General features: G+C 49.0%; 1 protein-coding gene and 1 pseudogene across 2 annotated transcripts in view; one reads left to right on the forward strand and one right to left on the reverse strand.

The window, feature by feature from the left end:
* Window positions 1-763: 763 nt before the first annotated feature.
* SPSB4 (splA/ryanodine receptor domain and SOCS box containing 4) overlaps window positions 764-27099 on the forward strand; it is a gene marked incomplete at both ends in the record, with an annotated part of 65321 nt that continues 38985 nt past the window's right edge. Inside the window, one exon of the mRNA XM_084232028.1 lies at window positions 764-1457. Coding sequence (XP_084088154.1) covers window positions 764-1457 — 694 coding nt within the window. The remainder of the gene's footprint in view (window positions 1458-27099) is intronic.
* On the reverse strand, window positions 2840-3643 carry LOC311169782 (small ribosomal subunit protein eS6-like; annotated as a pseudogene). Its single transcript has one exon. The product of its transcript is annotated as a small ribosomal subunit protein eS6-like (transcript).

Below are 27099 nucleotides of genomic sequence, written 5' to 3' on the forward strand. Positions count from 1 at the left end.
CTTTAAGATCCCTAGGGCAGCCAAGGACAGGAGCCCTGGGCTACACTGGATGCTTCTGTGGCCCCCATGTCTTGGGCACTGTGTTTCCCTAGGCAGGTCTTGTACCCCTAGAATCAGATGCACCTGGGTTCTTCTGCAGGAGCTGTGATCTTGGGCAAATCACTTAACTTCTCTGGACTCAAACTTATTTCTAAAATTAAATTGCCAAAAATAACCTAAAAAATAAAAAGTAAAAATAAAGAAAGCAAAATAAAATAGCCTATGATTACTCTAAGTGCAGACCATGGATTCTGAAGCCAGATGACCTTGGCTTGAATTTTGACCTAGCCCCTTATTTGTTGTGGAACTTTGGTTAATTACTTAATTTTTTTTGCTCTTTAGTTTTCTCATCTGAAAAATGCCTCCTCCATGTCTTATAGGGAGATCCTAAAAATTACATGGATTAATAAACATAAATCGTTTAGGACAGTGCCTGGAATGTGGCAAATACTGGATGAAATATTATTATTAATAATTATTATGACTAATGCATGCAAATGGCTCAGCCAAGGCCTGGGCATAAATGCTGTTGATGCTGCTGTTATAACTCATGCCCTTTGCTTCCTTCCAGGAGCTTGGGCCCCTGCCCCAGCCCAGTAGAGGCTGTGGAACTATACAGCCCCGAAGCCTGGTTCTCAGCCCAGTGGCCCCTCCCTGGCTGCAGGAAGTGGAAACTCCCACGAGGTAGCAGAGGCCTGCAGCGGTCCCCTCCCTGCTCTGAACCATGGGCCAGAAGCTCTCTGGAAGCCTCAAGTCGGTGGAGGTGCGAGAGCCAGCGCTGCGTCCAGCCAAGAGGGAGCTGCGGGGTGTGGAACCCGGGAGGCCTGCGCGGCTGGACCAGCTGTTGGACATGCCGGCGGCGGGGCTAGCAGTGCAGCTGCGGCACGCATGGAACCCCGAGGACCGCTCACTCAATGTCTTTGTCAAGGATGATGACCGGCTCACCTTCCACCGGCACCCAGTAGCTCAGAGCACTGACGGCATCCGAGGCAAAGTGGGCCATGCCCGTGGCCTACATGCTTGGCAGATCCACTGGCCTGCGCGGCAGCGTGGCACCCATGCCGTAGTTGGCGTGGCCACGGCTCGGGCACCCCTGCATTCGGTGGGCTACACGGCACTGGTGGGCAGTGACTCCGAGTCATGGGGCTGGGACCTGGGCCGCAGTCGCCTCTACCACGATGGCAAGAACCGACCTGGAGTGGCCTACCCAGCCTTTCTGGGGCCAGAGGAGGCCTTCTCGCTGCCTGACTCGCTGCTGGTGGTGCTGGACATGGATGAGGGCACACTTAGCTTTGTGGTGGACGGCCAGTACCTGGGTGTGGCCTTTCGTGGTCTCAAAGGCAAGAAGTTGTACCCGGTGGTGAGTGCGGTATGGGGCCACTGTGAAGTCACCATGCGCTACATCAATGGCCTTGACCGTAAGTGCTTCCGTGTATGGGAAAGAGGGGGAGCGCAGAAGGTTTCAGATGCTGCCTGTCCCTAGGGGAGTGGAGCAGGGTGGCCTCACTGTCTATCATCCATGCTAATCTAGCAGCGTGGAGTCTTGAGTGGAACGTGAACTCCATTAACTCAGTTTCCATGCGTCTTGGGTTTGAATCAAGACTCTCCTTTGACCTGTTTCCCTGTCTGCAAATTGGAACAATGATAGTCGATCGCTATCTAGTTCAAGGTTTTGTGAGGATGGAATAAGCTAATATAGGGGTCATCTCTGGTTTTATTACTGCCTCATGGAAACAAAAGCCACAAGGTGTGGGATCTTCTGATGTTTTCCAAGGGGATTCAGAAATCTAGACTTTATGTCTCAATTTTAAAGTTGGCAGCTGCTAAAAAATACTTCTGAGCAAACAAAACTCCACTGCAGGCTGCAGATAAGCCCACAGGCTGTTGGGTTTGACCCCAACAGCTCTAGACCTCTCCTCATTTAATATGCAGCCATCCCTTAAGGTGGCTTAAAAAATCACAGTAACAAACCATCACTGGTTATAAGAGAGAGTTACTCTAGGAGGTAGGGTGCCTCTGGACAGAGAAAAATGCAGCAGCCTATTCTGCACTGAACCCCAGCAGAGTGGGGCCTGAAATCAGGCACTTGTGGACTCACACATTCTCAGGCCGAACAGACTTCCTGCCATACCCTGATGGTGTTCACGGAGGCAGGTGCTTAAAGCCAGAATTCCAGTTTACTCATTTCAGAGATGAGAAACTGAAGAACAGTTTCAGAGAGCTAGAACCACGGTCTACACAGGTCTCTCAGCCTCCAAGCTCCCCACTTTAGTTAAGGGACTAAGTGTTATACCCAGAAAAGAAGTCAGAGCGAGATTTTACTCAAATAAAATTCACATTTACTTGGTTGTAAGCTCAGCTCTGGTATAATCATCGATGTTCTTGCTCATATTTCGTTTTCACAGCTGTTGGCCTTTCACTGGCAGTATATTCTGCTTTTCCTGATTAACTGGTTAAATCTAGGAGTAGATGAGTGTGCCCCTAGCTGGGCTGGTTTAGTCATCCCAGTGTGGTGAATGCCTGGACCCTTCCTAGACATGATGACCAGGCAAACTCCAGTGCTGAATTGGGTTTTTAATGGAATTGGAAAATTTAATTGCGGGAAGTGATCACCAGACTAGAAGGGTGGACTTGGTGTGCCAGGCTCTGGAATCTGATGTGCTTTTTTCCAGTTGCACCTCCAAGGCTCAGTGGTTTTATTTTTGGTGAGTCACTCGTGAGTAAACCTCACTTTACTCATCTGTAAAATGGGACAGTGTCAGGTCCCTTTCACAGCTGCTGTGAGGTCTTGTATGGTGTCACAAAAATATAAGAAGGATTAAAGGCTTACGTTGGTACCCGAGTTAACAGTTGGGCCCTGAGGCGGATTTTCTCTTGGATTTTCTTTTTTTTTTTTAATGTCTTATATGGTATTTTTAGAACATCTCATTTTTGACTGGATTCAGACGGAAGCTCTCAAAGAAGACAGCCTCCATCTTTTGGCAGTCTTGTTTGGCCTTCATTTTCTTGGCCAAAAGTTTAGTGTACTCTATGGCTTCTTCCTTACTTTTCTTAGTACACTGTTTCTTCAGAGTGATACGCTGATGTTTTTGTTGGAAAAACATGGAGTTACAAGACGCTGGATCTTGGGTGCTTTGATCCTGGATTTCTTACCTTCTTGTTCAGGGGCTTTCTCACAACAGATTGGAGGACACCATCCTCTTTAGAGAGATTGAAGTTCACAGATTTGGCTAGCTTTCTTGGGCCCCAGGCAGCGAGGCATAGTAATGTCAGTGAGTCCAAGAATATCCTTCTCTTCCTTTTTTACAATGACCAAGTTGAGAACACTCAGCTTGTTTTGCCTTTTCTTTCACCAGTCTTCCTTGGTCTATAACAGGAATGCCCCATACTCAGCAGCAGGTAAACCCAACATTGAGTCAAGACTCCTGCTTTGTGGGGAAACTTTGTCATTACTACCACTGATTCAGACCACATAAGCCTTCCATTTCCAAAGCAGCAACCTTGTGGCCATAGGTGTCTCATAAAAGATAAGAAGCTTATGTTTCTCATCTACTTCAATGAGTTTCTGGTAGCCAGTAACTAGGAAAAAGATGTTCAGCTTCATTTGAAGTAGCCTACTACTTCTCAGGTGCAACAAAAAAGAGCACCTCTTGGGTTGATTTATACTTGGGTTTTATTTGTTTCTTGGTTTTCAGGTACAAACGTAAGATGCTAACAAGATTGCAGGGACTCCACCGTGTGTGATAGACCCGGAGAAGTCAAGCCATGGTGACCTCCTTGGTGTGCTTCCGGAGAGGGGGTGTTGGGTGGGAAAGGACAGTTGTGTTCAGGGCATTTTGAATTCTTGGATCCTTTGAATGTCTGGAGAAACTTTGTGGGACTGAAACTTGAGGTGCTCCGTGCTCTTCCCTACTGGCAGTGATTTTCAGATGGACTGAAGCTGGAGGCCCAAGTCCGGAAAGCAAGGGGAGGCCAGAGTGCCATGTGATGTAAACTTGTGGCATCTTCCATTCGATGACAGGATAGGCTTACCTGCTTTTGCTCTGGTGCTGACTGTTCTCCAGACAAGGAGTCATGTTCTCAGTTTCATCCAGGGTGTGATTGCAGGAAGGGGAAGCTGCTCTTCTGTGGATGGCCCAGGCAAGTCCTGATGCAGGGTGGACACAGCCACATCACTGGCACCTTTTTGGCCCTAGGGAGTTCCTGGGCGGGAAGACACTAAGGAAGGGTTCTGTGTGTGAGAAGACTTTTGAGCTAGAGTTGGTTGTGGAAATGATGGCTGGTCTCCACACTCAGCCCCCACTGACTTGTGGGGAGTGTCAGAGAGAGGCTCTGAACAGAAAGGTGGGTCCTCTCTCTGTTGCTTCCCCACAAGATCTTGGAGGAGAGAACTGCCCAGGACCCCAACAGACCTGGTTAGACTCTGGCCTCAGGAGACCATGAACAGCAATTGCTTCCTCTCTCTGCTTCCCAGTGTCCTCCTGTGTAAAATGGGAATGATAAAACTTGCTGACGCGGGACAGACACACAGCAATTGGTGTTCACCACTCCGATCAAGCTAAGTGACTAGGTCCAAGTCCTGGGGTTCACCTGTGGATTAAAACAAAGTGGACTTAGTAGGGCTCTCTCCCTGTCCTATAACAGGGCCTCCCTGGTGGCGCAGGGGTTAAAGACAGCGCTATTAAGGTACTGCCAGCCACTGCAGCATGAGTTCGATCCCGTCAGCCCAGGAGTAATCCACATGGCACAGCAGACCTCTGTTGGCTTGCCCACTGCTCCCCTCAGCAGTGTATTTCAGTCAGTCTGCCTGTTCTGTTCCCCGCTCTGTCTCTGGTGAATCCTCTCACCCTCGCACTGCTGGCTTACACAAACCCAGTTCTTGTATGCATAAATAAATAAATCTTTAAAAAAAAAATAAAGTGACCTTAGTAGAAGCTTTTCCTCCGTTGTGACAAAAGTAAGTTAATGGATATCATTTTTTCAATTTGTGAATTTTTATGACCCTAAAAAGCAAGACTTAGCAGGGCCTAACCACATTTAACTCTGAAGCATGTATTTGATGAGGGTAATAATTCCTGGAATTCATTTTTCTATTGTAAATGTATTCTTCATCTACACCATGCAGTGAAAGCCCAGCTTCTTGGGGTTTATTGCAAAGAGCTGCAGGACGCCCAGGGCTCTGCCACGCGAGTGAGCTGAGCGAGTGGGACCTAGGCCAGGCAGATGACCAAGCTATCTCCAGATGATTGGATTCCAGGCCCCCATAATAACAGCAATAACAGTAACACCATAGCTAAAATACATTATCACACGTTGCTTAACAACAAGCTATATATATATAGTCTGAGAGATGTATTGTTAGGCTCTTTCATTGTTGTTGGAAATGTCATGGAGTAATTACAGAAATCTAGGCATTATCGCCTATACCCATCTGGGCTACGTGATCTGGCTGATTTGGAGACTACAGTCATACATGGGGTCCAGTGCTGACTGAAACATCATTAGGCGACATGTGATTATTTAGTGCTTAGCCTGTGTTATGTTCTAGTCTAAGAACTTGACGATTCTTAACTCATTTAATCTTGTGATCCCGCTTTGTACTATAACACCCGTGTTATCACCTTCATTCTATGATGAAGAAATTGAGGCACAGAGAGCTTGCCCAAGGTCACACAGCAAGTAGCTAGGGGAACTGATTCGGGGGACATGTGCCAATAAGGGGGGAGAAGGAACAGGAGAGAGACTGCTCCACACAGCTAGTGACCGTGCAGCAGGGGGCGGGACCTTGGCCTTCATTGGAGATTTGGGGTGAGGCCCTGAGAAGCGGGCTCTGTCGTTTTCCTCCTCCCAGCTGCTTCATCTCCAGTCCTCAAAGCTCTTGGCTCAGCACTGAGCTCTGCAGGGTGTTCTGAAAAGCTCATTGCATAAAGACAGCCCAGCAGTGGCTGTGAATCAGGCAAGCTTTGGTCGCTAATGGGAGAATGTCACTGAAAATGCCCCAACTGCTGTGAGGCTCAACCCCTGGGTTGGACCAGGCTTTGGAGTCTGCTCCAGGCTGTTTTTTGAAACTGCTTCACCACTCCCGCCTTCTCTTTCCACATGCTGGTGGCCGGGAGGACTGACAGAATAGCTGTCTTCTGTCCTGGAGTTCCTGGGTGATGCGTGGTGAGAAGTGACGCAGGCAATTGGAGGTGCAGAGGAGAAGCCAGACAGAAAGACAAATGGGCTAGAGTCCTGGGCAGCTTTGATTTTGAGATAATAATTATACTTTTTAAAAAAAATACCACCTATGTTCTGTGTCCTGGACTAATTATTTGCTTATTTGATCCACACAGCATACCTTAAGGGAATGTTACTTTTATTATCCCCATTTTATAGAAGAAGATATTGAAAAGGGGAAGCACTTGCCCAGGTTCACATAGCAAGCAGGTGGCAGAGCTGTGCTTGAGCCAGATCATAGCAACTCCTATGCCCTGCTTCCAGGCTGCCCACCGGACAGGGCCTCATCACAGAGCAGGTGTCCATGCCCAGGGTGCGTTTCCAGAGGGTGAGAAGTGGGAATCATAGAATCTCAGGGCTAACTGGCAGAGAGGGCTTGTCCACCTGCATCGAGCTGGGGAAACTGTATTTCCAGACATCGTTCCTAGATGGTTTAATTGATCTGCCAACAAGTATTTATTGGCACAACAGCTCAGCAGAGGAAGCTGGCGGCCAGCCAAGGATGCTAATATTGATGAAGACCACAGAGAATTTTCTACCAGGATGACCGCAAGGGCACCGTCCCCTTGCCAGAGCCCTCCTGGCCATCTGCACTGAACTCATGACCTTCCTGCTCCACTCCCATATTTCTCTCTGGTGGTGCATTCCTCCCAGCCTCCCTAGCATCTGAACTCAGCTCTTCTTTTCTCCTGACCCAGGTCCAAGCCTGGCCTCCCCTTCTACCACCCCTGTCCTATTGTTCTGCCCTGATCAGCCCAGGGCTCTGTCCCCTGCACCCTCAATTCAACACAGCTCTTCCCCCACTCAACCCACACCCCCATTGTCCACCCCAGGCACTCTTTTCCACATATGTATGTTTACTTTCCCCAGGTGGATATAAAATTCCTCAGGGCAGAGATGGTGACCCAGGAGGCATGTGTGGGGTGCTGGGTAGAGTAGAGACTTAGACATATTTATGCATTTACTTTTGAAAGGTAAATTGGGCTTGTGACAATACATTTAAGTACCACAAATGGTGTCAGGTGAAATACCACCACCTTTTAGCTCCCCAGCGCCTCTTCCTGTTGGCAGCCACCACTAGCAATTTCTTGTGTATCCTTCCAGAATTTTACAGAACTTTTACACAAATGTGATCCTACTGTCCACTGCTCTGCATCACATTTTCCCCTTAGTAGATCTTAGTGGTAGTTTAATATGACGAATCTAGAGCCGCCTCATTCTTTATTAATAGCTACATGGGCTTCCATGGTATGATTTATCACAATTTCATTATTTAGACCCCTAATTTTGAACACTTAGGCAGTTTTTAATCTTTGAGAATAAACTCTTGATCCCGATGAATTCCATTTCTCTCCCCTTCTAGCTGATTAATATTCTCAGCCTTAGTTTTCCCATCTGTGCAATGGTAATAATTATGTGTACCTTGCAGAGTTGCTGTGAGTACTAGAAACAATGCAGAAATGAGGCATAGTCGGGCATGTGGCTCCCAGCAAGTACATGTTGGGGGGAATCATTGCTATCACTGTGTCTGTGCCCAGCCAGGGGCTCAAGTTGGGAACTTCATGAATATTTATTTGTGAATGGTCTGGTTTCTGGATAAAATACAGTAAAATTACATGAACTTGTGATTAAGGAGGCTCCAAACACATTGTTGGATTAAGATCCTTTGAGTTTTACAGCTGACCCTTACACAGCACAGGTCCTCTTATTTGTGAATTTCTTTTCTATCCTTGGCTTCTGCATTTACTGATCAACCAACTGTGGATGGTGGAGGGCCACTCGAATGGAGGAGGAGGCCGCCCTAAGTTACATGTGGATTTTAGCCTGCTCAGAGACCGTCACTCCTAAGTCCTAAATTGTTCAAGGATTAACAGTATAATCTAGTCAGTCCTTAAGTAGGGCATGCATCGGCACCTTACTGGCCTGATTTGCACAGAGTGGGTCCATAATAAGTGTGACTTGCTGTTCTGTTATTGCTGCTGCTACTACTGCTGAAAGTAGTAGTTCTTTAAGGTAGTAATAACATCTTAGTCTTCCCAGCCATCTGCCATTCGCACCCTTAGGAACAGAGAACTTAGTGGGTGCTCAATAGATGCATGTTAATGTACTGGCTTCCTGACACCTGCATAGATTTTTTTCCTCCACTGCAGACTCGAGTCACATTTGGCTGAATCAGAGAGAGACTGGCTGTGTGCCGCTGCCCCCTGGAAGCCTGACCCCCGAGTGACCCATTCCCACCTCTCATTGTGTGGCGTGCACAGCACATCTGTCCCCACATTCAGGCCAAGCGGAGGCTGCATGACAGCCGGGCAATTCAATTCAGGTTCTTTACACCCAGAAGCCGGCCCCTATCCTTTGTTTTCTACAAAAAGGAACGGACTTTTTGGTTGCAAAGGGTTTTGCTGCGACATCGTAGCCCTGCTTTGAGGGTTTTTTCACATTTAACATAGTCATGAATAGGTTCCATTCAGGACGTCCTGCCTGCAGGAAGGGGTCTTGGAGACATAGACCTGGTCGAGACAAGTGTCATAGTAGGTCACAGCAGAGCTTTGTAGAGCGTCACATGTGGTGTTGTGGGAAGAGGGCAGGGATTTTCGGGGTCAGTAATGATTTGGCTACTAATTAACTGTGGCCCTGAGCCAGTCACTTCACCCCCTGAGCCTCAGTTTCCTTATCTGTAATAGTAATAGAAATTTCCTTTTTTACAAAGTATCAGAATTGTGGATGAAATACAGAAAGTGAGTGGGCTAGTGCCTGGCACATAGTAGGGACTGAAAAAACTAGAACAGCCAGTTATGACTATTACAATTACCATAAAACTACTTAACATTATTAAAGGTGGAAATAAAAATTATGACTAGATGTTGGTCGATGTTGTGAATCTGAGAGATTTCATACCAGGTTTGGGGAGGTATTTGCCTGTTTTCTTTAAGACACATGATGGAAATGCCACCTGAGGTTCCAAGGCCACCATGAGTTTGTCACAAGTGAGCTGGGACCTACCCTGTGAGTGGTTTCTAAGGCTGACAGCTAATGGTCTGGTTCAAGTGTTTTGTAGCTCCTTGTAGTGACTTGCCTAATAAGCGTGTGTTTAGCAAGGATGCCCAGAGAATGTGGTGTCCTCACCAGCTGTGCCCACATGTATATCTACAGGGATGAGCTGCCAAGATGGTGGGCCTGAGGGGGACCTCTGCCTCTGGACAGAGACCAGGCCAGCTGGGGGCTAGCTGCTACTGGACCTTTGTGGGACAGGGAAGGAGGACAAGGGGCCAGTATCCACTTCTCAGGGACTGGCAGAAGGGTGAAAACAGGCCCGATAAATTAGGTCTAGAACAGATGGCATCTGGCAGCCACATTTATAGGTGAGAACTGTAAATAAACCAGAGAGCTAAAAGGACTTGCCCAAGGTTGCCTGCTAATAGCAGCAAAACCAGAACTAAAACCCAGGGCTTCTCAAAATGTTCCCCTTCAGAAACAAGACAGTGAGAACTCGATGCATTTAATGAGTCTGTACTGGAAAGATCCGACATAGATGGCGGAGGACGTAGGTGTTCAGGAAAATGATAGTGCAGGGGCCTGAAGGGCTTTCGAAGAAGTAGCTGTAGTGTTTGGTTCGGAGTTTAGATAGGGCTTCCCCCCAGACGCGCCTGAAGACCCTTCCCAGTGCATCCTGCATAAAGCATGGAAGACATGGCAGAGACCCTGTTCCCACCCCTGCTCAGACCATGAACCAGGGGGTTCTGCACAGTCAGAGACCATCGATGACTGGTGTCTGTGTACTGCCTGGATGACCAGGGCATTGATTCCTAACTTCTTAGTTCCTCAGTATCTGCCTCCATAATATGGGTTTAATGTAGTGAGGGTTTCACCCCAAAGAGCTGTTGTCAGCAGTGCTTCTCAGGCCTTAATATGCATTCAAGTCAATCTGGATCTTCTTAAATGCGGATTTGACTTAGTAGGTTTGGGTATGGGTAGGGCCCAAGATTCTGCATTTCTGACAAGCTCTCGAGTGATGCCAATGCTGTTCATGTTGAGGGCAGGACACAAGGCAGAGCCACAAGCATGGCTTGTCCCTCCTCCCCACTCCCCAAAACCTCCTTTTATCCCAGAGCCAAGCTCATCTGCTTATTCCTCCAGGCTTTAGTCTATGCTGACCTTTGTGGGAAGTGGCCTAAGTCCCGACCCCGCCAGCCCCTGCCCCAACTCCGGCAAGTCCAACTTGGCCTTCAGTGTCCCCTCCCTTTCTTATCCTGCCCCTCCCTCTTCTCGCCCTCCCCAGCCACTGCATAACTCAGTTTATGCGTCCTGGAACCCAAATTTTCAGTTGCCAGTCAGGTATACACCAGTAAATCCACACTATTATCCATAAATTTCCTGAGAGGTTGACTTTGTTTGGGAAGGGATTACTGCAAATAGAAACAGCTCTTTGTTAAACAGTCATTGATCAAGTACTTAAAAAAAGAAAAACAAATACTGCTTAACACTGCTTGGCCGTTATCTTATTTAAAGCTCCACAGCCCCACACAAATGCTAATTAGCACCTAGCTCACCTTAGCTCACATAATCCTCTTTTCACACATGGGGATCTGAGGCTGAGGGGGAATGAAGAGGCCGCTCTTGGCACATGCTGGACAGGCAGGATTTGAACTCCAGTGCTCACGCCATAACCTCCATGTCACATGGGTCACATTGAGTCTGCAGCTTTGTCAATGGTCCTGGGTCTTGGCTTTAGGGTGCTTGGCCGAGGGTTTTAGCAAAACTGGCGCGGGGGCCCCACCTATTTGAACACCCTTAAACCCAAAACAGCCAAACTGCACTTATTCTCACCCCTGTGATTTGAGGGGGCGCTGTGGGAAAGCAATGATAAGAATAAGCACATTTGCAGGAGGGTGTTGAAAGGGCCAGGAGAGTGGAGGGCCTGAGAGGCAGGCAGCAGCGTGTGTCTCGCCGCGGTCAGGGAGCCAGCTGATCCTCCCAGTCTTGTCCTTTGGTTAAGGCACGGGGGTGGTTAGTGTGAGTTACGGCCTAGCCCAGACACTAATAAGGCTGCTTGTCTGAGGCCTCCATAATTCAAGTTAAGGCTGTGCATTTAATGGCCCTTCTTCATCAGATCTTCCAGGACTCAGTGCCTCCTTAATGATTTATTTGCTTGTGATGAAATTAAGCCGAGACAGCGTGAGCTTGGAAAATACTGCCATGCTGGTTCTCCCCAGTTCCTCATCCTTTGTGGCGTCGGCTTCTGTAAATAGATCTGCGAGCCCTGCTTCGTGATCTGCCCACTGGGAACCCCGACGGGCACAGGCTGCCCCGTCACGGAATCATGGAACCCTCGCTTGATGGGGTAGCATCTCTCTCATCTCCAAGGCTGGTGACCCCACTAGAGAGTAGCAAGGGATTGCAGCTGCCAGCAAGGAGTCCTTGTCTGACTCTAGTCATTAAGTAGACACATTTGAGTTGAGCCATTTGGAGCCACCACGGTGTTCCAGATTTTGCCCTATTTGTTGATGTTTCTTCCTTAAAATGCATTTCACGAGGGTGAGAGGGAGTTTGTGTCTGGTGTTTAGTGAAGTGGATGACAGCTCTCTGCCTGATGTCTGGGCCTTGTAGGAGAGAGGGCTCTTACTCGCCTTTACTAGGGTGGGGGCCGGAGCCCCAGCCAGGGCCACTCACAGAGCTCAGCTGGAGGCCAGGCGCCAAGAATGGGAGCCGGACAATTAGTCCCAGCTCCTTGGGAAGTCCAGAAGAGCCGAGTAGCCTCAAGAAAAGGGCAAGTAGGAGGTTGGATTGTTATAGAGCAGCCCCGATATTAAACGGGTTCCTGGCTGTGGGTCCTCACCCGCGCGCTTTAAAGAGACTTATGAATACTCTACTACAGACACACACAAAAGGGTTAATAAAAGGTTTATTTACAAGAGAAAAAGAAAATAAGGAAAAGGTACAACTCAGGGAGAAAATAGGGAAATAAAGTCTTTAATGCGTCCTACCCGATCCGACGACCTGGAAACCCAAAGTCACTCTCAGAGCTGACCGGACGCTGCAAGCTGGCCGAGAGCCCAAAATGGAGAGCGAGAGAGAGCCCCCCAAAGCCCACGTGTCTGCCTTTTGTATCCACCTGGCTGCTTAACCCCACCCTCAAGTCCCAGCCACCTTCCCTTTGGTGGTGATGGGATTTGGAGTTCCCAGTGTCTTTGGCTTTGACCTGGGGTGGGGGTGGAGTCCACAAAGCCTATATGGAATTTGCTTTGGGACATCCTTTTCCCCCTAACAGGATGAGGACTGGGTGAGCCCAGGAGAGGGCACCCCCATTGCTGCCTCCGTTGCGTGACTGCCCTCCCTCCTACCTGGTCCCCACCCTCCTGTATCTTTTCTGTTCTTCATAATTTGGGTGCCTTTGGTGTTGCTCACTGTTCCCTGGCTTTGCTCCTGCCAGTTCCACCTTACTGTTAGCTGGCACATTATTTTCTTGGGGTTTGGTTTAAAGTCCTGAGAGTCTCACAGGCGTCTCCTCAAATGCAGGCAGAAGTCCCAGCAGCCTCCCGATTAGCTGCCTCTGGGTCAGGTCCTTCCTGCTGTTCATTAGCTGTGGGGAATCCCCACCACTGGTCACCCTGGAGCTGTTGTCTGGGTAGCAGCAGCCCTCAGGGAGAGTGTGAAAAGCACATTTTTTAGCTGTCTCTCACCTATGAATTAGTGGACCCTGGAGTGGTATGTGTCTGAGAGAGAGAGACAAGCTTTCTAGCTGATTATGCCATCAATCCATCAACCCAGCACTGGCCAGAAGTCAGCTGCTTAGGATGCTGATGGAGGCTGCTGGGGTGAGTGGGGGTGCAGAGTCGTATATCTGTGTGTGGGAGGTGGTGCTTGGGGGGGAGGGCAAGGTGGGAAAGCAATGCCATCCCAGATTTATATGAACTGGTTCTCAGGAATTCTGGTCCAGGCCAGAAGAAAGGGTCAGGCTTCCAATCATGACTGGAGTGGGTCTGGGGAACCTGAAGATCATTCTCGTTAGTTCCAGGACCAAAGAAATGAATGTTTAGCCCATGTGATCAACATGTCCATGTTCGATGACCTCGTTTGGAAAGGATGCTTTCCACTGCTTGTTTCTTCCTTCCTGGGCATTCCAAGGGCATCAGCATTGATTGCTGTGCTATAGAGAAGCCCTGGCAAGCTCTCTCCACTGAGCTCCCAGGAGGTGTGGTGTTCTTGTGTGTCCACTTCTGCTCTCCTGAGATGGCATATAGGTACAAATGAGAGTCCCCCAAATCACTACATTTCTTCCCACCAGCAAGGACTAGGCTGCCCCATTTGTCCTGTGTCCCTAGCACCTAGCACGTGGTGGTTTCAGTCAGCACTGCTGAATGAATGGGGGGTTATTGGGAGTCCACATTGCCCACCCTTTTTCCATAGCAGCTGCACAAAGCAGAGTATACAAGCCCTTACTGAAACTTCAGGAAAGGGGATCCTGAGACATTTCCAACCGGCTAGGAATAGGACATTGAAATTAGTGCACCCTGCTCCTGGCCACTAATTTGTTCTGGGTATAGAAAATCCACCGCTCTGTCCTCAACCATACATGGTCCTGCATAGGTCAGTCTGCCCTGTCACCAGGGGTGGGACAGTGACACTAGTCATTTATCCTATGCCAGGTGTTTGTGTGGGGCCTGCCCCATGTTGGGCCAGGGCTGGGCTGCTGTGGTGAGTGAGCTAGGCACTGCTGGGCAGCCTGTCACATAGGGATGCTTTTTGTCAGTCAGGCAATCATTTGATGACTAGTTTTTAAACATCTATTATGTGTCAGGGACACCGTGATGACAATTAGGAGGGAGAGATAGAAACAGAAAAAAAAAAAAAAAAGAACTAAATGCTAGAATAAATCTAGATATAGGTTAATGTGATCAAGAGAACAAAATTGGAAAAGATAATAGGAGAATATTCCAAGCTGCTTCCTTGCCTCTTTCTGAGAAGAGCGAGTGGGTGGAGACCTGTCAGGGAGACTGGCCACCAGGACAGCCTGCAGGATCACAGGGGAGAGCAGGGCCATGAGGCTCAGGGGGCGGAGGTCCTGGGCGCGGGGCCTGTAGGCCTAGCATTTCCTTCCATCCTTCAGACTGTTCCATAGTTTTTTAAAACGTCATTAGCCTCATTTTAAAGAAGCAATATTTAAAGCTTCTTCTCTTCTGGGACATGTCTCCTAGTTCTATGAAATGACACGTTGTTGGAAGTTTGGTGGGGGCAGACCTAGGTTAGGTGGATATTATCTGGTCCATTTTACAGATGAGTCACTTCAGACCCAGAGAGCTCTGGAGCTCAGGGTCGCGCTTTGGGAGAGCTGATTTGAACCCTGTCTTTGATTTTTCTACCTCACCGCTGCTCCAGAAACTGAACTCTAAGTGGGTTTGTGTTGTTGTTTTAAGAATAGAGTTCCATAGGTTTACTAACATCCATTTGTCAGTCCAGCGAAGAGAAAGGGTATGCTCAGCATGGATGCCCAGTAGGCCTCATGCTGTCGTTTTGTTCTTTCAGGCTGCTGTGCCTGGAGAGCGGTGAGGTGACTGGGGAATTGGGGGTCACAGTCTTCCCTATCTGGGTGGTGAGCAGATGACCCAGAGTTTGGAGTCCATTCTACCCTGTGGCCAAGGCCTGGTCACCCATTGTCCACGGTGCTTTGGCTTCCCCTCCCTCGGCCACCAGTGCTGGTGTCTTTCCTGTCCCCTGGGATGGCATTGCTCCAAGGCTCTGACAGGCATCTGCCAGCCTGGGTACATCTCACCCCCAGGCTGGAAAAGCCCCTCTGGGAAGAAATGGCAGATTGAAAACCTTCATTTATTTTTTTTCGCTGATGTAGGCAATCTTAGTGGGTTATTCAAGGTGTCTTGCCAGAATAGATTGTTCAGAAGTGTGAGAATTGAAAAAAGCATTCCTGACCTGAATTAACTTGATTTACCCAGAGTCGGGCTGGGTGAAATAGCAGGGGGAGGCAAAAGAAGAAATCCTAGAAAGAGCACTGAACTCGATTCCATTTTGGCCAGCAACCATGTGTCCTTGGGTAAGTCACCTCCCCTCTCTATGTCCCCATTTCTCCACCACAGGAAGGAGAGGATTGGACTAGATGACTTCAAAGGATCTCCATAATGGTGTGATATCTAATATCAAGAGCATATCTGTGTAACAAGTACTTTATACTATTGTGCTATCCAATACAATAGGCACTAGGCACCTGTGACTATTTACATTTAAGTTTAGGTTAATCAAAATTAAATTAAAAAATTCAATTCCTGGGTCACACTGGTCCCATTCAAGTGCTCCAGAGCCACACGTGGCTGGTGGAATGGCATAGGCCACTGTGCTGAGGTGGGACATTTCCAGCATCTAACAAATTCCAGTAGACGGCTCTGTGGTAGAGCCACAGAGAAATGGAGAGGGCTAGGGCCATTGTTTCCATTGTTTCCGAGGTCAACACCCCAAGAAGACTCAAGTCTCCCCTGAGTTATTCTAGGCCCAGGTCTCAACTTGAGTGGGGGTGGGTAGGGTGCAGAGAGAATATCCAGCAGAGATGCCTGTCTAGGAGTCTGTCAGAGGGCCTGGGTGGGGAGGGCCAGAAGGGGGCAAAGGCCTGAGGTATGCCAGGAATTCCAGGAGGAGGGCCTGGGGAAGGCTGGGGCCTATGGGGGAGGGGTAGCTGCTTTCCAAAAGCTGCAGTGCCCTTGCTATGCCTGTGTCTTTGAGCCATTCCCCCAGCCCAGTGAAAGGCCATCTCCTTAAGGGCAAAAGGGGAAGAATAAGAAAGAGGGTCGTTAAGGAGATGAAATAAAATCAGACCCTCAAAAGCTCTTTGTAAATGGTACACCAGATTGTGTTAGAGGCTTTGAACAGCATGGTGATTTTCATTCTCACTTGTAATCACAGACTGGTCTCCGTTGTGATTTTAAGGTTCTGGGGTGTCCATCATCTTTCCAACTGGGTAGCAGGTTCTTTGAAGAAGGGGGCTAACTTGTTCTTTAAGGGGCTAGCTGCTTCTTTCTGCGTCCGTCCTAACTCCATCCTTGCTGTCCAGCGGCAGTGCTGGTGGCCTCCTAGGCGGGGCACGCTGGCTCTCTCTCCTTCCTCCTGACCTCACCACATTTCACCAGCACCGAGTCATGCTCTGGGAGAGGTTGAAAACTAGCCTTGTCCCTGACACATGTGTGCATCTGGCTGGGTCTGGTTTCATTTTCTGAACCCATGGCCCATCCCAGGCTCTGACCCCAGCCCCACAATGTGCAAACAAATCAAGGGCAGAGGTCAAAGGCCAGAGCTGGGCTTTGGCAGCATCTCACACTGGCTGTGCTTGGCAGGAAGTGACTGGGTGTTTAGTTTCACCAGGCGAGCCCCCTCTCCTGGTGAAAGAGCCTTTCATCTGCATTTCTGGCTGGGAGGTGACATTTCTGCTGTCTGGCTGATGATGGAGGGCCTGCTGCACACCAGCCCTGGATGGGTTCATTGCTCAGGTCTGGCTCTGGCTTTTCATGAAGTGCCCGCCACAGCCGTGCCGAACCCAGAGAGGGGAGCTTGAATGCTGCCAGTCACCTTTCCCGCCACAGCCTTGGCTTGCTTCCCCACCAAAAAGGCGCTGAAGACGAGTCAGAGTAACCTCTGATGAACATCTGCCCCGGATTGAGTGCTTTATCGCTGAGCTATATAACACCAAGTACGCACTGAGGGTGTGGGTTGTCTTCACATCTTCCCTTTATGGATGAGGAAACAGACTGGAAAGGTGAACAGGTTGTTGGCCAAGAACTAGAATTTGGACCTAGTCTTTCTGATTCCCAGGCCCAGAGGCTCCCTCTAGGATGACCTGAGTTCTCTTTTCTTGCTCCAGCATCTTCCCTATGACCACTAGGAGCCACAACACGGTTTTGACGCACCTCCAGTGCACTGTGGCACCCCTGCTTTCCTTGTAAGCCTCAGTGTGACAATCTGAACTTCTTTAGATGTGGGCTCAAGACCAGCTTGTGCTGAGCTAGGTGACTAAATAGTGGGACACCTTAATATGCAAGGAGCTGGAGGGGTGGAGTGCCCTTTACATGGCATCCTTGGCTGGTTTGGAAGGTCCGTGGGAACTGTGCTCGATGCTTTCTCAGAGGAGATGATCACTATTGTCCCCAGACTCCCATCCCCCAACCCCATAGGGCCACGGGTAGGCATCCTTGGTCCTAGGATGTATCCATCAGTCCCTCTTGGCCCCATGATCTCAGCCTCCTGCTAGGAGGGAGGCCACTTTTGGCTCTGCCCTGGGAAGGAGCGGCCTGTTCTTAACTGCTCTGCTTTCTCTAGGCATAACCATAGAGGTGTGCTCTGTGTGTGGTCTCCCTCACCACAGCCCACATTTTCAGAAGGCCTGTCACAGGAGTGCAGCTCCCAGCATCCGTAGCTCACCAGGTAGACTTCACCTTCACACTTTGCTTGTGCTGTGCCCCCTGTCTGAATGCCAGCCTTTCTTCTCCATCTGCCTAAAGCTATCTGTTCTTAAGTCTCAGAGAAATGCCAACTTTGTTTTTAAAGTCCTCATGAATGATCTCAGCCCATATTGACCATTTTGTTCTGTGCTGCTACAGCACTTTTGGGGTGGATGAAGGGCATCTGCAGGGGCTTTAACACAGAAAAGATGAGGCCTGCTCACCTTAGTCACCAATCTTGGCAAGTCTTTCTCCTAGTTGGACTGTAGCTTCTGCTTACCTCTCGCTCCCTCAACTCCAGAGCCTTTTGGGGTGTCTAGGACAGAAGGGAGAGGCTCTGAAGTCTGGCAGAAAGCCCAGGTTTTAATGCTAGCTTTGCCACTCAGGACTGTGGGACTCCACTTTTGCTTTGGTGTCCTCTGTAAAATGCGACCAATAATGGCTGTGTTGGAAGGTGGCAGAGAGAGGTCAATGAATCCATCAATATGAAAAGCTTTGCATAGCACTCAGGGCCATATGGTCATTGGCTGGAGCTCACCTGGATTTGTTTCTTCTCCCAGATGATAACAGCCTATGATATAGCCCCAGGTAGACAGTGGGTGCATAATAAAGACTTCTTGGGCTTTTCAATACTTCCTTTTGCATGTTTCTCTATTAAAAGTCACTTGAGTCACCAGAGGCCAAGAGAAGCCTTGTGCTTGCTCTGAGGGGGCCCTGCCTGGGCCTTCCTTCCTCCACCCCCACACCCCTGCTCTGGCCTCTCTGTGCCCTCCCCCTATGCCGCCTGGGCAGCTGCACCGGTCTATAAATCAAACCTGTCCCTGGAGACCTCTGACCCAAACCAGATGGCTACACAACGCCAGCGCTCAGTAAGCTCAGCTTGCAACAATGCTTGACCCCGCCCCACCCCTCCCAACCAAGGGTCTGGAGCTCCTTTAGGCAGCTGCCCTGTCAATCATTGCCACTTGGTGATCCAGGCATTGGCAGCAGCTAGGGGGCATGACCTTTCAGAGACTCATAGGGACTGTCTTGGAGCCATTCCATTAAGCCATATAAAGATCTCTTGAGGGTTTGTGGTGTCTGTTTTCAATGCCACAGGCAGTAACCTGGCTCAGTGCTCCACCCCTCCTCCTCCAGAAAGCCTTCCCTGGCTACAGCAGCTGCTGGAACTTCTGTTGCATAGAATGCCTGACCCCTCCAGGTACCCATTCATATATTGCTCACTGCTTCTAGATACTCACTATGCTTGCTGTGCCTGGGCTCATGGGAAAGCTTGGACACTGCCCTTGCTAGCAGGGGCTCCATTCCAATATAGAAAATTTCAGGACAAGGTGATGGGGTTTGAGCTAATAAGCAGGAGGCCCAGAACACTGGGAGCATCCAGGGATGGTTGCATTATAACCTTAGAATCCAGGGCAGCTTCCTAGGGAGGAGCACGGGAGCTGAGTCTTGAAGGGATGAAGGATGAGTGATACCTGTCAACTAGTTGTGGGGGATGTATATGCTGGGGGGTGGTGTCAGATAGAGGAATAGCATGTGACAGGTATAAACTTAAGGTGCGAAACAATTTGATAGGTTCAGGGGTCTGCAAATTAGAGAGCACTCTAGAGGTGCAGCTGGGGGAGTGAAATAGGTTTAGAGGTGTATCATGAAGAGTTAGGTCTGGTTTTATGCAACCAAAAAGCTCTAATAATACAGGCTTACACAATAATAGAGGTTAATTGCTCTCTCATTTAAGACAGTCTGGAAGCAGATAGTCTGAGGATGCTGTGGGACTCTGTTAGTGATCAGTGTTCTGGCCTCCTTCTGTCTGCTGCTCTGCCTTACTAGCTTGTGACTTTCATCCCCGAAGATATTTCATGATGCAAAGTAGCTACTAGAGCATCAGCCTTTGCACACACATTCCAGGCAGTGGGGTGGAAGAAGTAAAAGAGGGCACACTCCCTCCCTTTAAAAAGATATCTCAGAAATACCATGCTATGCGTCTGCTTATAGCTCCATGGTCAGATTATCATATGCCGCTCTTAGCTGCAAGAACACTGGGAAATGTAGTTTTGATATACGCACTGCCTGGAACATTACTCTCCAAAAATGATCCTGAGGCCCTCCTCTTGCCTCTGTGGGAAAGAACACTGTGCTCAATTAATGATGCCTCCTTTTGGTGTGGGCGTGGAGCCAACTGCATGCATCCTTGTATTTGTCTTGCTGGTCTCCTGCCAGAGATCCCCTCCCCAGGGATTCCCAAGGTGTTTGGTGCAGTTCCTGCTAACAGAGTTGGGCACGTGTCCAGCTAATTCAGCACCCCAAAGCTGAGCAGAATTCTAGGCAAAGGGTTCCTTGCTTCTCTGCAGTCTGACTGTTTCTGATCCTCAGCCTCTGGAAGGCATCCACTGCCCTTTAGCAAGGCTGGAGTCTGCAGAATGGTGTGTGCAGTTAGACTCAGAGGGCAAAAGAGAAATATGATGTCACTGATGTAGCTGCAGCCTCTTCCCCTGGTGAGAGGTTTTCCAGAAAGTAATAATGCAGAAAAAACATTGAGGAAAGTCATGAGCTATCGGCTTTTTATACCTGGAAATGCATTGTCTCCTGGTTTCGATTTCTGCCTGCTGTGTGTCAAAGTCCCCGTTTCCTTAGCTGTGAAATGGGGCTAATGCTACCTGTCTTGAAGGCTTGTTGGGAGGATCATGTGAAGTAAAAGGGTAAAGAAGGGAAGAAACACAAAGAGGAGCAGTTAGAACCACAGGCTTGGTCCCAAACTGCCTAGTTCCAATTCCTGGTTTGTAGCTGGCTGCTGTGTGACCTTGTATATGTTCTCAGCCTCTCTGGGCTTTGGTTTCCTTATCCGTGCAATGAGGATGATAATAATAGTGCTTTTGGGGGGCTCATACATATGATAATATATGTAAAGGCACATAATAATTGTGTGCAAACCGTAATGACTCTAAAGAGCCTTTGGTGCCAGGCAGGCCTGGGCTATGATTCTAGGTAAATTACTCCGTTGATCCCTAGTTTCCTCATTTGTAAAAAGGACAATAATTTGACTTTGTTGCAAGAATGAGGATTAGTGACAGAATAAAGTGAGCTAGGACACACCCATTCAGTCAGAATTATGGTGAAGATTATAATAATGTTCTTGGCTCTCTTAACAATGTATTACCTCCTTTACCTCATAAAAAGACTGAAGAGGTAGGTTCTACTAACATTCCTCCTGGGGAAACTGAGGCATAGGAACTTGCTCAAGGATACACAGCTGGTAAGAAACAGCTGAGGTTTGATTTCCTAGGTCAGCCAACCAGACCCGGTGGTGTTCTGCTTGGGGGTGTCGGTGCTGAAGAGAAGCAGGGGTAAAGAGGGAGGGCTGGAGTGGAGGGCCAGCTGCCCTGAGTCGATGCACAGCACAGAAGACCAAGGCTTCCGAGCCCATGTAGTCAGATTTGCATGAGGGACCCCCACCCTTGCTCGGAGGATGAGCCCTCTGGTCCTCTCTCGAAGACTCATGGGACTCAAGTGGCAGCCAGTGTGGACAGTGGTGTGACTGTTCAGCAGGTAACAGGCATGACAGTGCATGCAGCCAGGATGAGACTACCTGGAGCTCTCAGCTGTTTTTGGACATCAGCTTGGAGGCAGTGGGAGCCGTAGAGGAGCATGATGAAAGCCAGGTTCCAGAGGATTCCCTTAGCAGAGGGGTGGGAGGCACCATGGACTTTATGAAGATAAGGTTGGAGAAGAGGGTGAAGGGAGGCAGACCCTGTAGGGAAGGTGAAGTAAGCCAGGAGGAGGGACCCATCAGGGGATGAAAAGTCCTGGGTGTGCTGGCAGCGCTCTAGTTTTGGGGTCCCAACAATGTCAGACACCATGGCAGCTGCTTTACATCCATCCTGTTTGAGCCTCAGATAGACATGAAGAATGGCTGGGAAGTACCCACCTTCCAGGTGAGGAAACAGTGGCTTTGAAGTAAGATGGTTGCCTGAGGTTGCCCAGTCAGGATGCAGCAGAGCTGGACCTGGCCCAGAGCCAAGGACCAAGCTGCAGAGCCCTGCACTCCCCCATGTCCACCAACACCATCAGGGTGGAGGGAGAGGCAGTGGGGGGGGGGATGGTGAGGGTCCCCAGCAACCTACTTGACCACCTACTTGAGGAGTCATTGACTTGTCTGCCATGGGAGGCGATGGGGGGCGGGGCACTTCTGGGCTTACACAACCTTAAAGGATGGACTTTTTTTTTAGGAAGGAAAAGTTTGGTTGTGCTCAGTGAGCAGGAAAATGGAAGTGACCCTGGAGCAGAGATTTAAAGTCCTGCTGGCCATTTAGGCAGCCCCGTGTTTTGTAGCTGGGACCACAGTGTTGGAGTGATAAACCCATGATTTTATCTGTGTGGGGCGGGGAACTGGCCCACTTGGGGTCTCCCCGCTCTTGGACTTCCATCTGGACCTGAAACTCCTTCCTGAACTCATCAGAGCAGCAGCTCCCCCCACACCCCCCGTGCCCAGAGGTGGTCAGCACCCACTTTAAGGGAAGGCCTAGCTGGTATTACCCTCGGACACACAAAAAGCATTCAAAATTCTATGTACTGCAGAGATCTATACTAGAAATAATAATGCTAGAAGGCTGTACTCCAATCAAGTTATCAAAGGTGTTTCTCAGAAGCAGGGGAAGGGGTGAATTTACCTCTTTGTCCTTAATGTCCTTTCCAAATCAACAAACAGAAAGGACTTTCCCTTTATATTCTTGGGGTGTCCAAAACCTCACCTCCTTAGGCCACTTGGTTTCAGAACCTTGTGGTGGGAAACTGGGTCCTGCTGGCAGGCACCACACAGCTTCCATTCACTCTGACTCCTGAGCTGCCGGAGACCACTCCGCCAGATACAGATAAAACTTGAACCTACCCTTGGGATGTCCCTCAACCACGGGGGGACATGGGTGCCCAGGCTTCCGTGGTGCAGCTCTGTGTTCTCTTCTACACAGCCACTCAGCCTCCTGAACCAGTGAGCCTCAGATGCCCCTCGAAGTGTCGACTCATCAACACACTCTTCCTTGTCTTCCCTTCTGGTCCCTTTTGCCCTCCTCCTCCCCCGTTTTTGTTTCCTGAGAACATCTTGCCCCCAGGCTACCTGCAGCCAAAGCCTCCTCTCAGGGGAATCCCAACCAAGAGGCACTTCCTGACCGGTGTAGTGCACAGCTTAGGTGTTCTCGGCACACACAGCACATCTGTATCAGGATGGAAATGCCGAGCTGTGCACATGCACAAATGGGACCACGCTGCACCCCATGGTGCACCTCGCTTCCTTCAGGACTGAATGAAACAATGATGAGTAATCTCGGGAGCTGGTCAGCATAGTTAGGAGCCCTTCCTAGCAGCTTTGCTCCTGCTTATGGGGGGACCCACGCCCCCCAAAGTTGGGACCAACCCCAACTAGATGTTATTGGTTCTCAATGAAGGGGAAAATGTGGCAGGTCCTCGTCTTCATCGCCGTCCTTGTCCAGGGGGTCAGCGTTCATGTCCAAACGCCACAGAACCTTCTCTCCAGAAGGTCAGACCCGGGCAAGCTTTGCAGCTGCAGGACCGGCCAACATGGTCCAAGCCACATGTCCGATAACCCACTAAGGGTTCCCACAGACCTCAGAAAGGGGATGAAGGGCACTGAGGGGACAGAAACTGGATCAAGGAGGCTCTGCAGAGGAAAGGACCTCAGAGTGCTGGCATCTAGGTGTCTGCCTAGCGGGACTGAGCCTGGAGGAGCAGGCCATCCAAGGAGACAGCTTGAGCAGAGGTTTGGGGGCCGAGAGAGGGTGAGGAGCGGGCATGTAGCGAGCAGACATGGTGTTTCTAATGACTCAACCTATCATTTTCCTTCCATGGCAATGAATTCTTTTATCACAGAGTTTCACAAGCAGGCTTGTGTCTACCCGCAGCCTCGGGGTCAGGAACCAGATGAGGTGATGGACACATTGTGGACAGAAGCCCTTACCTTATTCTTTGGGAAATTTGTCAAAAGCCAGTTATCTTTGAAAAACCAATTTTCAGGGATTTCACAGAAATCTTTCCAGAATTTGTGGGTGTTGACAGCTCTGCCATTAATCAACTGGGTGACCTTGGCAAAGTCACTTTAGAGTCTGCTTTGGAATTGTTCTTTTTGCTTTTTTGAAAGCAGATCGTCAATTCTGAGTATATCCATTTGTGTGTGTTTGGGGGGGCATTCATGAATACTTATCTTATGCCCCTTTTCCTTGATCATGCTCCATTCCCAAGCTGTTTATAAGTCAAAGGAAATACTAAACTGAATAGTTCTCCTCTTTCTCCCTCTCTCTTCTCCCCCTCCCCACCCTCTCCTCTTGCCTCCAGATTAGGGATATATATTAGAGTCAGTTTAGAGCTTAAACCCTGTCTTTACCAATCAACAGAGCTGGGAAAGTTGGTTTTTAAAAATTCATTTTTTGCACACATTAGCTGAGCATCAAAGGTGTGCCAAACACTGTTTCCAGCACTGGAGATGAAAAAAAGCAGGGACAAGCAAAAAGTCCTGTGTATAGTTTAGTAGGTGGAACTAGACAGTTTGCCAATAAATGATAGTAAATGTTAGCTAGTAATAGGTGCTGGGGAGAACAGTAGTGTAGGGAAGGGACTAGAGTGTGTTGGAGGAAGCAGGAATTTGCAAGTTTAAATGAGGTGGTAGAGGAGAGCTTCCTTGAGAAAGTGACATTGTGCCAAGAACTTGAAAGGGGAGAGGGAATGAGCATGTGGGTCTATCTGGGAAGGATCATCCAGGCAGAAGTAGTGGCAAGTGCAAAGGCCCAGAGGCACATGTGCTGTGAAGGGAAGAGGCCAGGGGATGAAGCCAGAGAGGAACAGGGCATGGGGGCAGGCAGATCAAGTATGATATTTGGCTTTTTCTCTTGAGTGAAATGAGGAAGAGGAATGACATGATTTGCCTTAAGTTTTAATGGGATTACTTTAACTGTGTTCTGAGATTGATTGTAAGGGGACAGGGTAGTTGCCAGAGGCTACAGAGGCTATTTCAGTGTGGGTGAGAGATACTGGTACCTTGGATCAAGATGGTAGCAGCAGAGGTGAGGAGAAGTACCTGGATGCTGTATACATTTTAAAAGTGGGACCAACAGGATTTTCTACAGTGGGTGAGAGGAGCAGGCTGAAGGAGCCACAATGATCCTCAGGTTTTGGACCTAAATCAACTGGAGGATGTAAGTGCATTATCCAAGATGGGGATGGTGGCATGTGGTCAGGAGCTTGACTTGGGCAATTGAGGGTCGAGATGACCATCAGGCATTTAAGTGAAGGCGCTGCATAGCAATGGGTTGTGAGTATAGGTTGTGGCCCAGCATGCACATGGTTTTCATAGCCATGACACAGGGTGAAATGCCCTGGAGAATGAGTGTGGCTATCAAAGAAAAGAGGTCCCGGGACCGTACCCTGGAGCACTTAATGCTTAGAAACCAGGCCTCAGTTTCTCCATCTTTGAAATGGGGGGTAAAGACGATAATGACCTCATCAGGGCTGTTGTGGACGTGCGACAATACATGGGATGGATTTAATGATCAAGGGCCTGGGGTCTCACTACCACGAGCACAAGTTGTTATTAATGATAGAAATGATTACCTCAACAAGCATAATGCCTCTCACAAGGACTTCTCAACTTTTAACCCACTTTTTGTTATTTTTGATTATCACAAATGCCCTGTACAATAATACAGGATGTAGTCATCCTCATCTGGCAAGTGTGAAACCCGGGGTTCAAAGATGTTAAGGGGATTCAAAGACATTAAGCCTGGCTCCCCACCCCTCCTCAGCTATGATCTTCCTGCCACAGCCTGTTACCTTGACAAATAATTACCTACAGCAGATGCTCCTGGCCTGGGCAGTGTGGATGCCAGCTTTGCTTGGGACAAGCGCATAGAGCAGTGCCCACTGTAGGTGGGCCCAAGGGCCCAGGTTCATGCTCCATGGCCAGGGGACACAGGCTGAAACCTGTGGAGATGGTGGCAGGGCAGGGCAGCCTCCTGTGGCCCAACAACTTCCTTTTAAAAAGCAGATGCGAAGGTAGAGTTCTTTCACATGCTATTTTATTCAGTTAAATCTGCATTAACTGGGGCCAGCCTAGCCCAGTGCCACTTTCTTAGCAGTCAGGGTATTGTCCAATGCAGCTGCACATAAACTCTGGAAGAAGCTCTGAACCCAGCACTAGCAGGGTGGGGTGGGAAGGCCTGGATTGGCCTTCACTGGACCTGAGCAGGCACACATCTCAGCTTACTCCCATGGGGAGACCTTCCACCTCTTGGGGAGCTTCAGCTTTCTCTTCTGAAAGCAGGGGGATGACCCTTGGTTCTCAGCATCATTTATGGATTCGAAATAACATATGTGAAGTGGAAGGCACAGAGAAACTTATAAATAGTAAATGATACAATTACAAGCATTAATAGCAAACAAGAGGAAGGTGTCCAGAGCAAAATCAACCTACATTGATTTTCTTCTGCTATGGGTTTTGCAGCATCTCCAAGGACCTCCCAAGCTTGTCAACTGCACCAGAGTGGGCCCCAGTTCTTGGTATCCTGGAACAAACAGGAAGAGCAGGGAGGGAAACTGAGTGAGCAGGCTGGGCACAGCCCCAAGCAGGAAGAGAGAGAAAGTAATGCCCTCTTGGGTGGCAATGTACATTTGCTTTCCTATTGACTCCCTCAGCCTGCTCTACTGCAGAGGGGAGCTGCTCTTCCCTTTTTTAAGAGGCTCAGAAATATATAGCAACTTGCCCAAGGTCACACAGCTTTTTCCAGGCCAGTCTGGTGCTCATACTTGTGCCCTTTCTCCTGTGTCTCTCTCCCTCCCTGGACCCTACTCAGAAGGGAATGTGAGCAGCTTTCACTGTGGCTACCAGCTTTCAGGGCATCCTTCCGCGAAGGGCTCTGGGCGGGAATGGTATGGGGGTAGCAGGGCTGAGTTTGATCTGCGAGGAGATAAAAGGTGCCAGCAGCCCCACTCAGGGAGAAGAGAAGGCAGAGGTGGGGCAGCCCTGGTAATGTGAGAACATTTGCAGAGGTCATACAAGGAGATGAAGCTATTCCCTTTCATAATTAGAATCTGGAGGGAGAAATCAAGGCTTTTGGAACTTAATCCTAAAAATTCCAGCTGGACATGATGACAACAGCAACAATAAAAGAACGTATAGTCATGCCATACATCGTGGTAGGCACTTTTCACATTATAAATCTTCCCAGCCAATCTGCCAAGCAGACATTACCTTCTCTTCTACTTTGTAGATGAGGTAATTGGGACTCAAAGAGGTTACTTAACTTGCCCAAGGTCACCCAGCTAATAAGTGGCTGAGCCAGGATCCCAAACCAGGTCTGTCTCATTCCAGAAACATGCTCATTCTGCTAAACTAACTGAGTTGTAA

This window comes from Talpa europaea (assembly GCF_964194135.1).
Source record: "Talpa europaea genome assembly, chromosome: 4".
Lineage (NCBI taxonomy): Eukaryota > Metazoa > Chordata > Mammalia > Eulipotyphla > Talpidae > Talpa > Talpa europaea.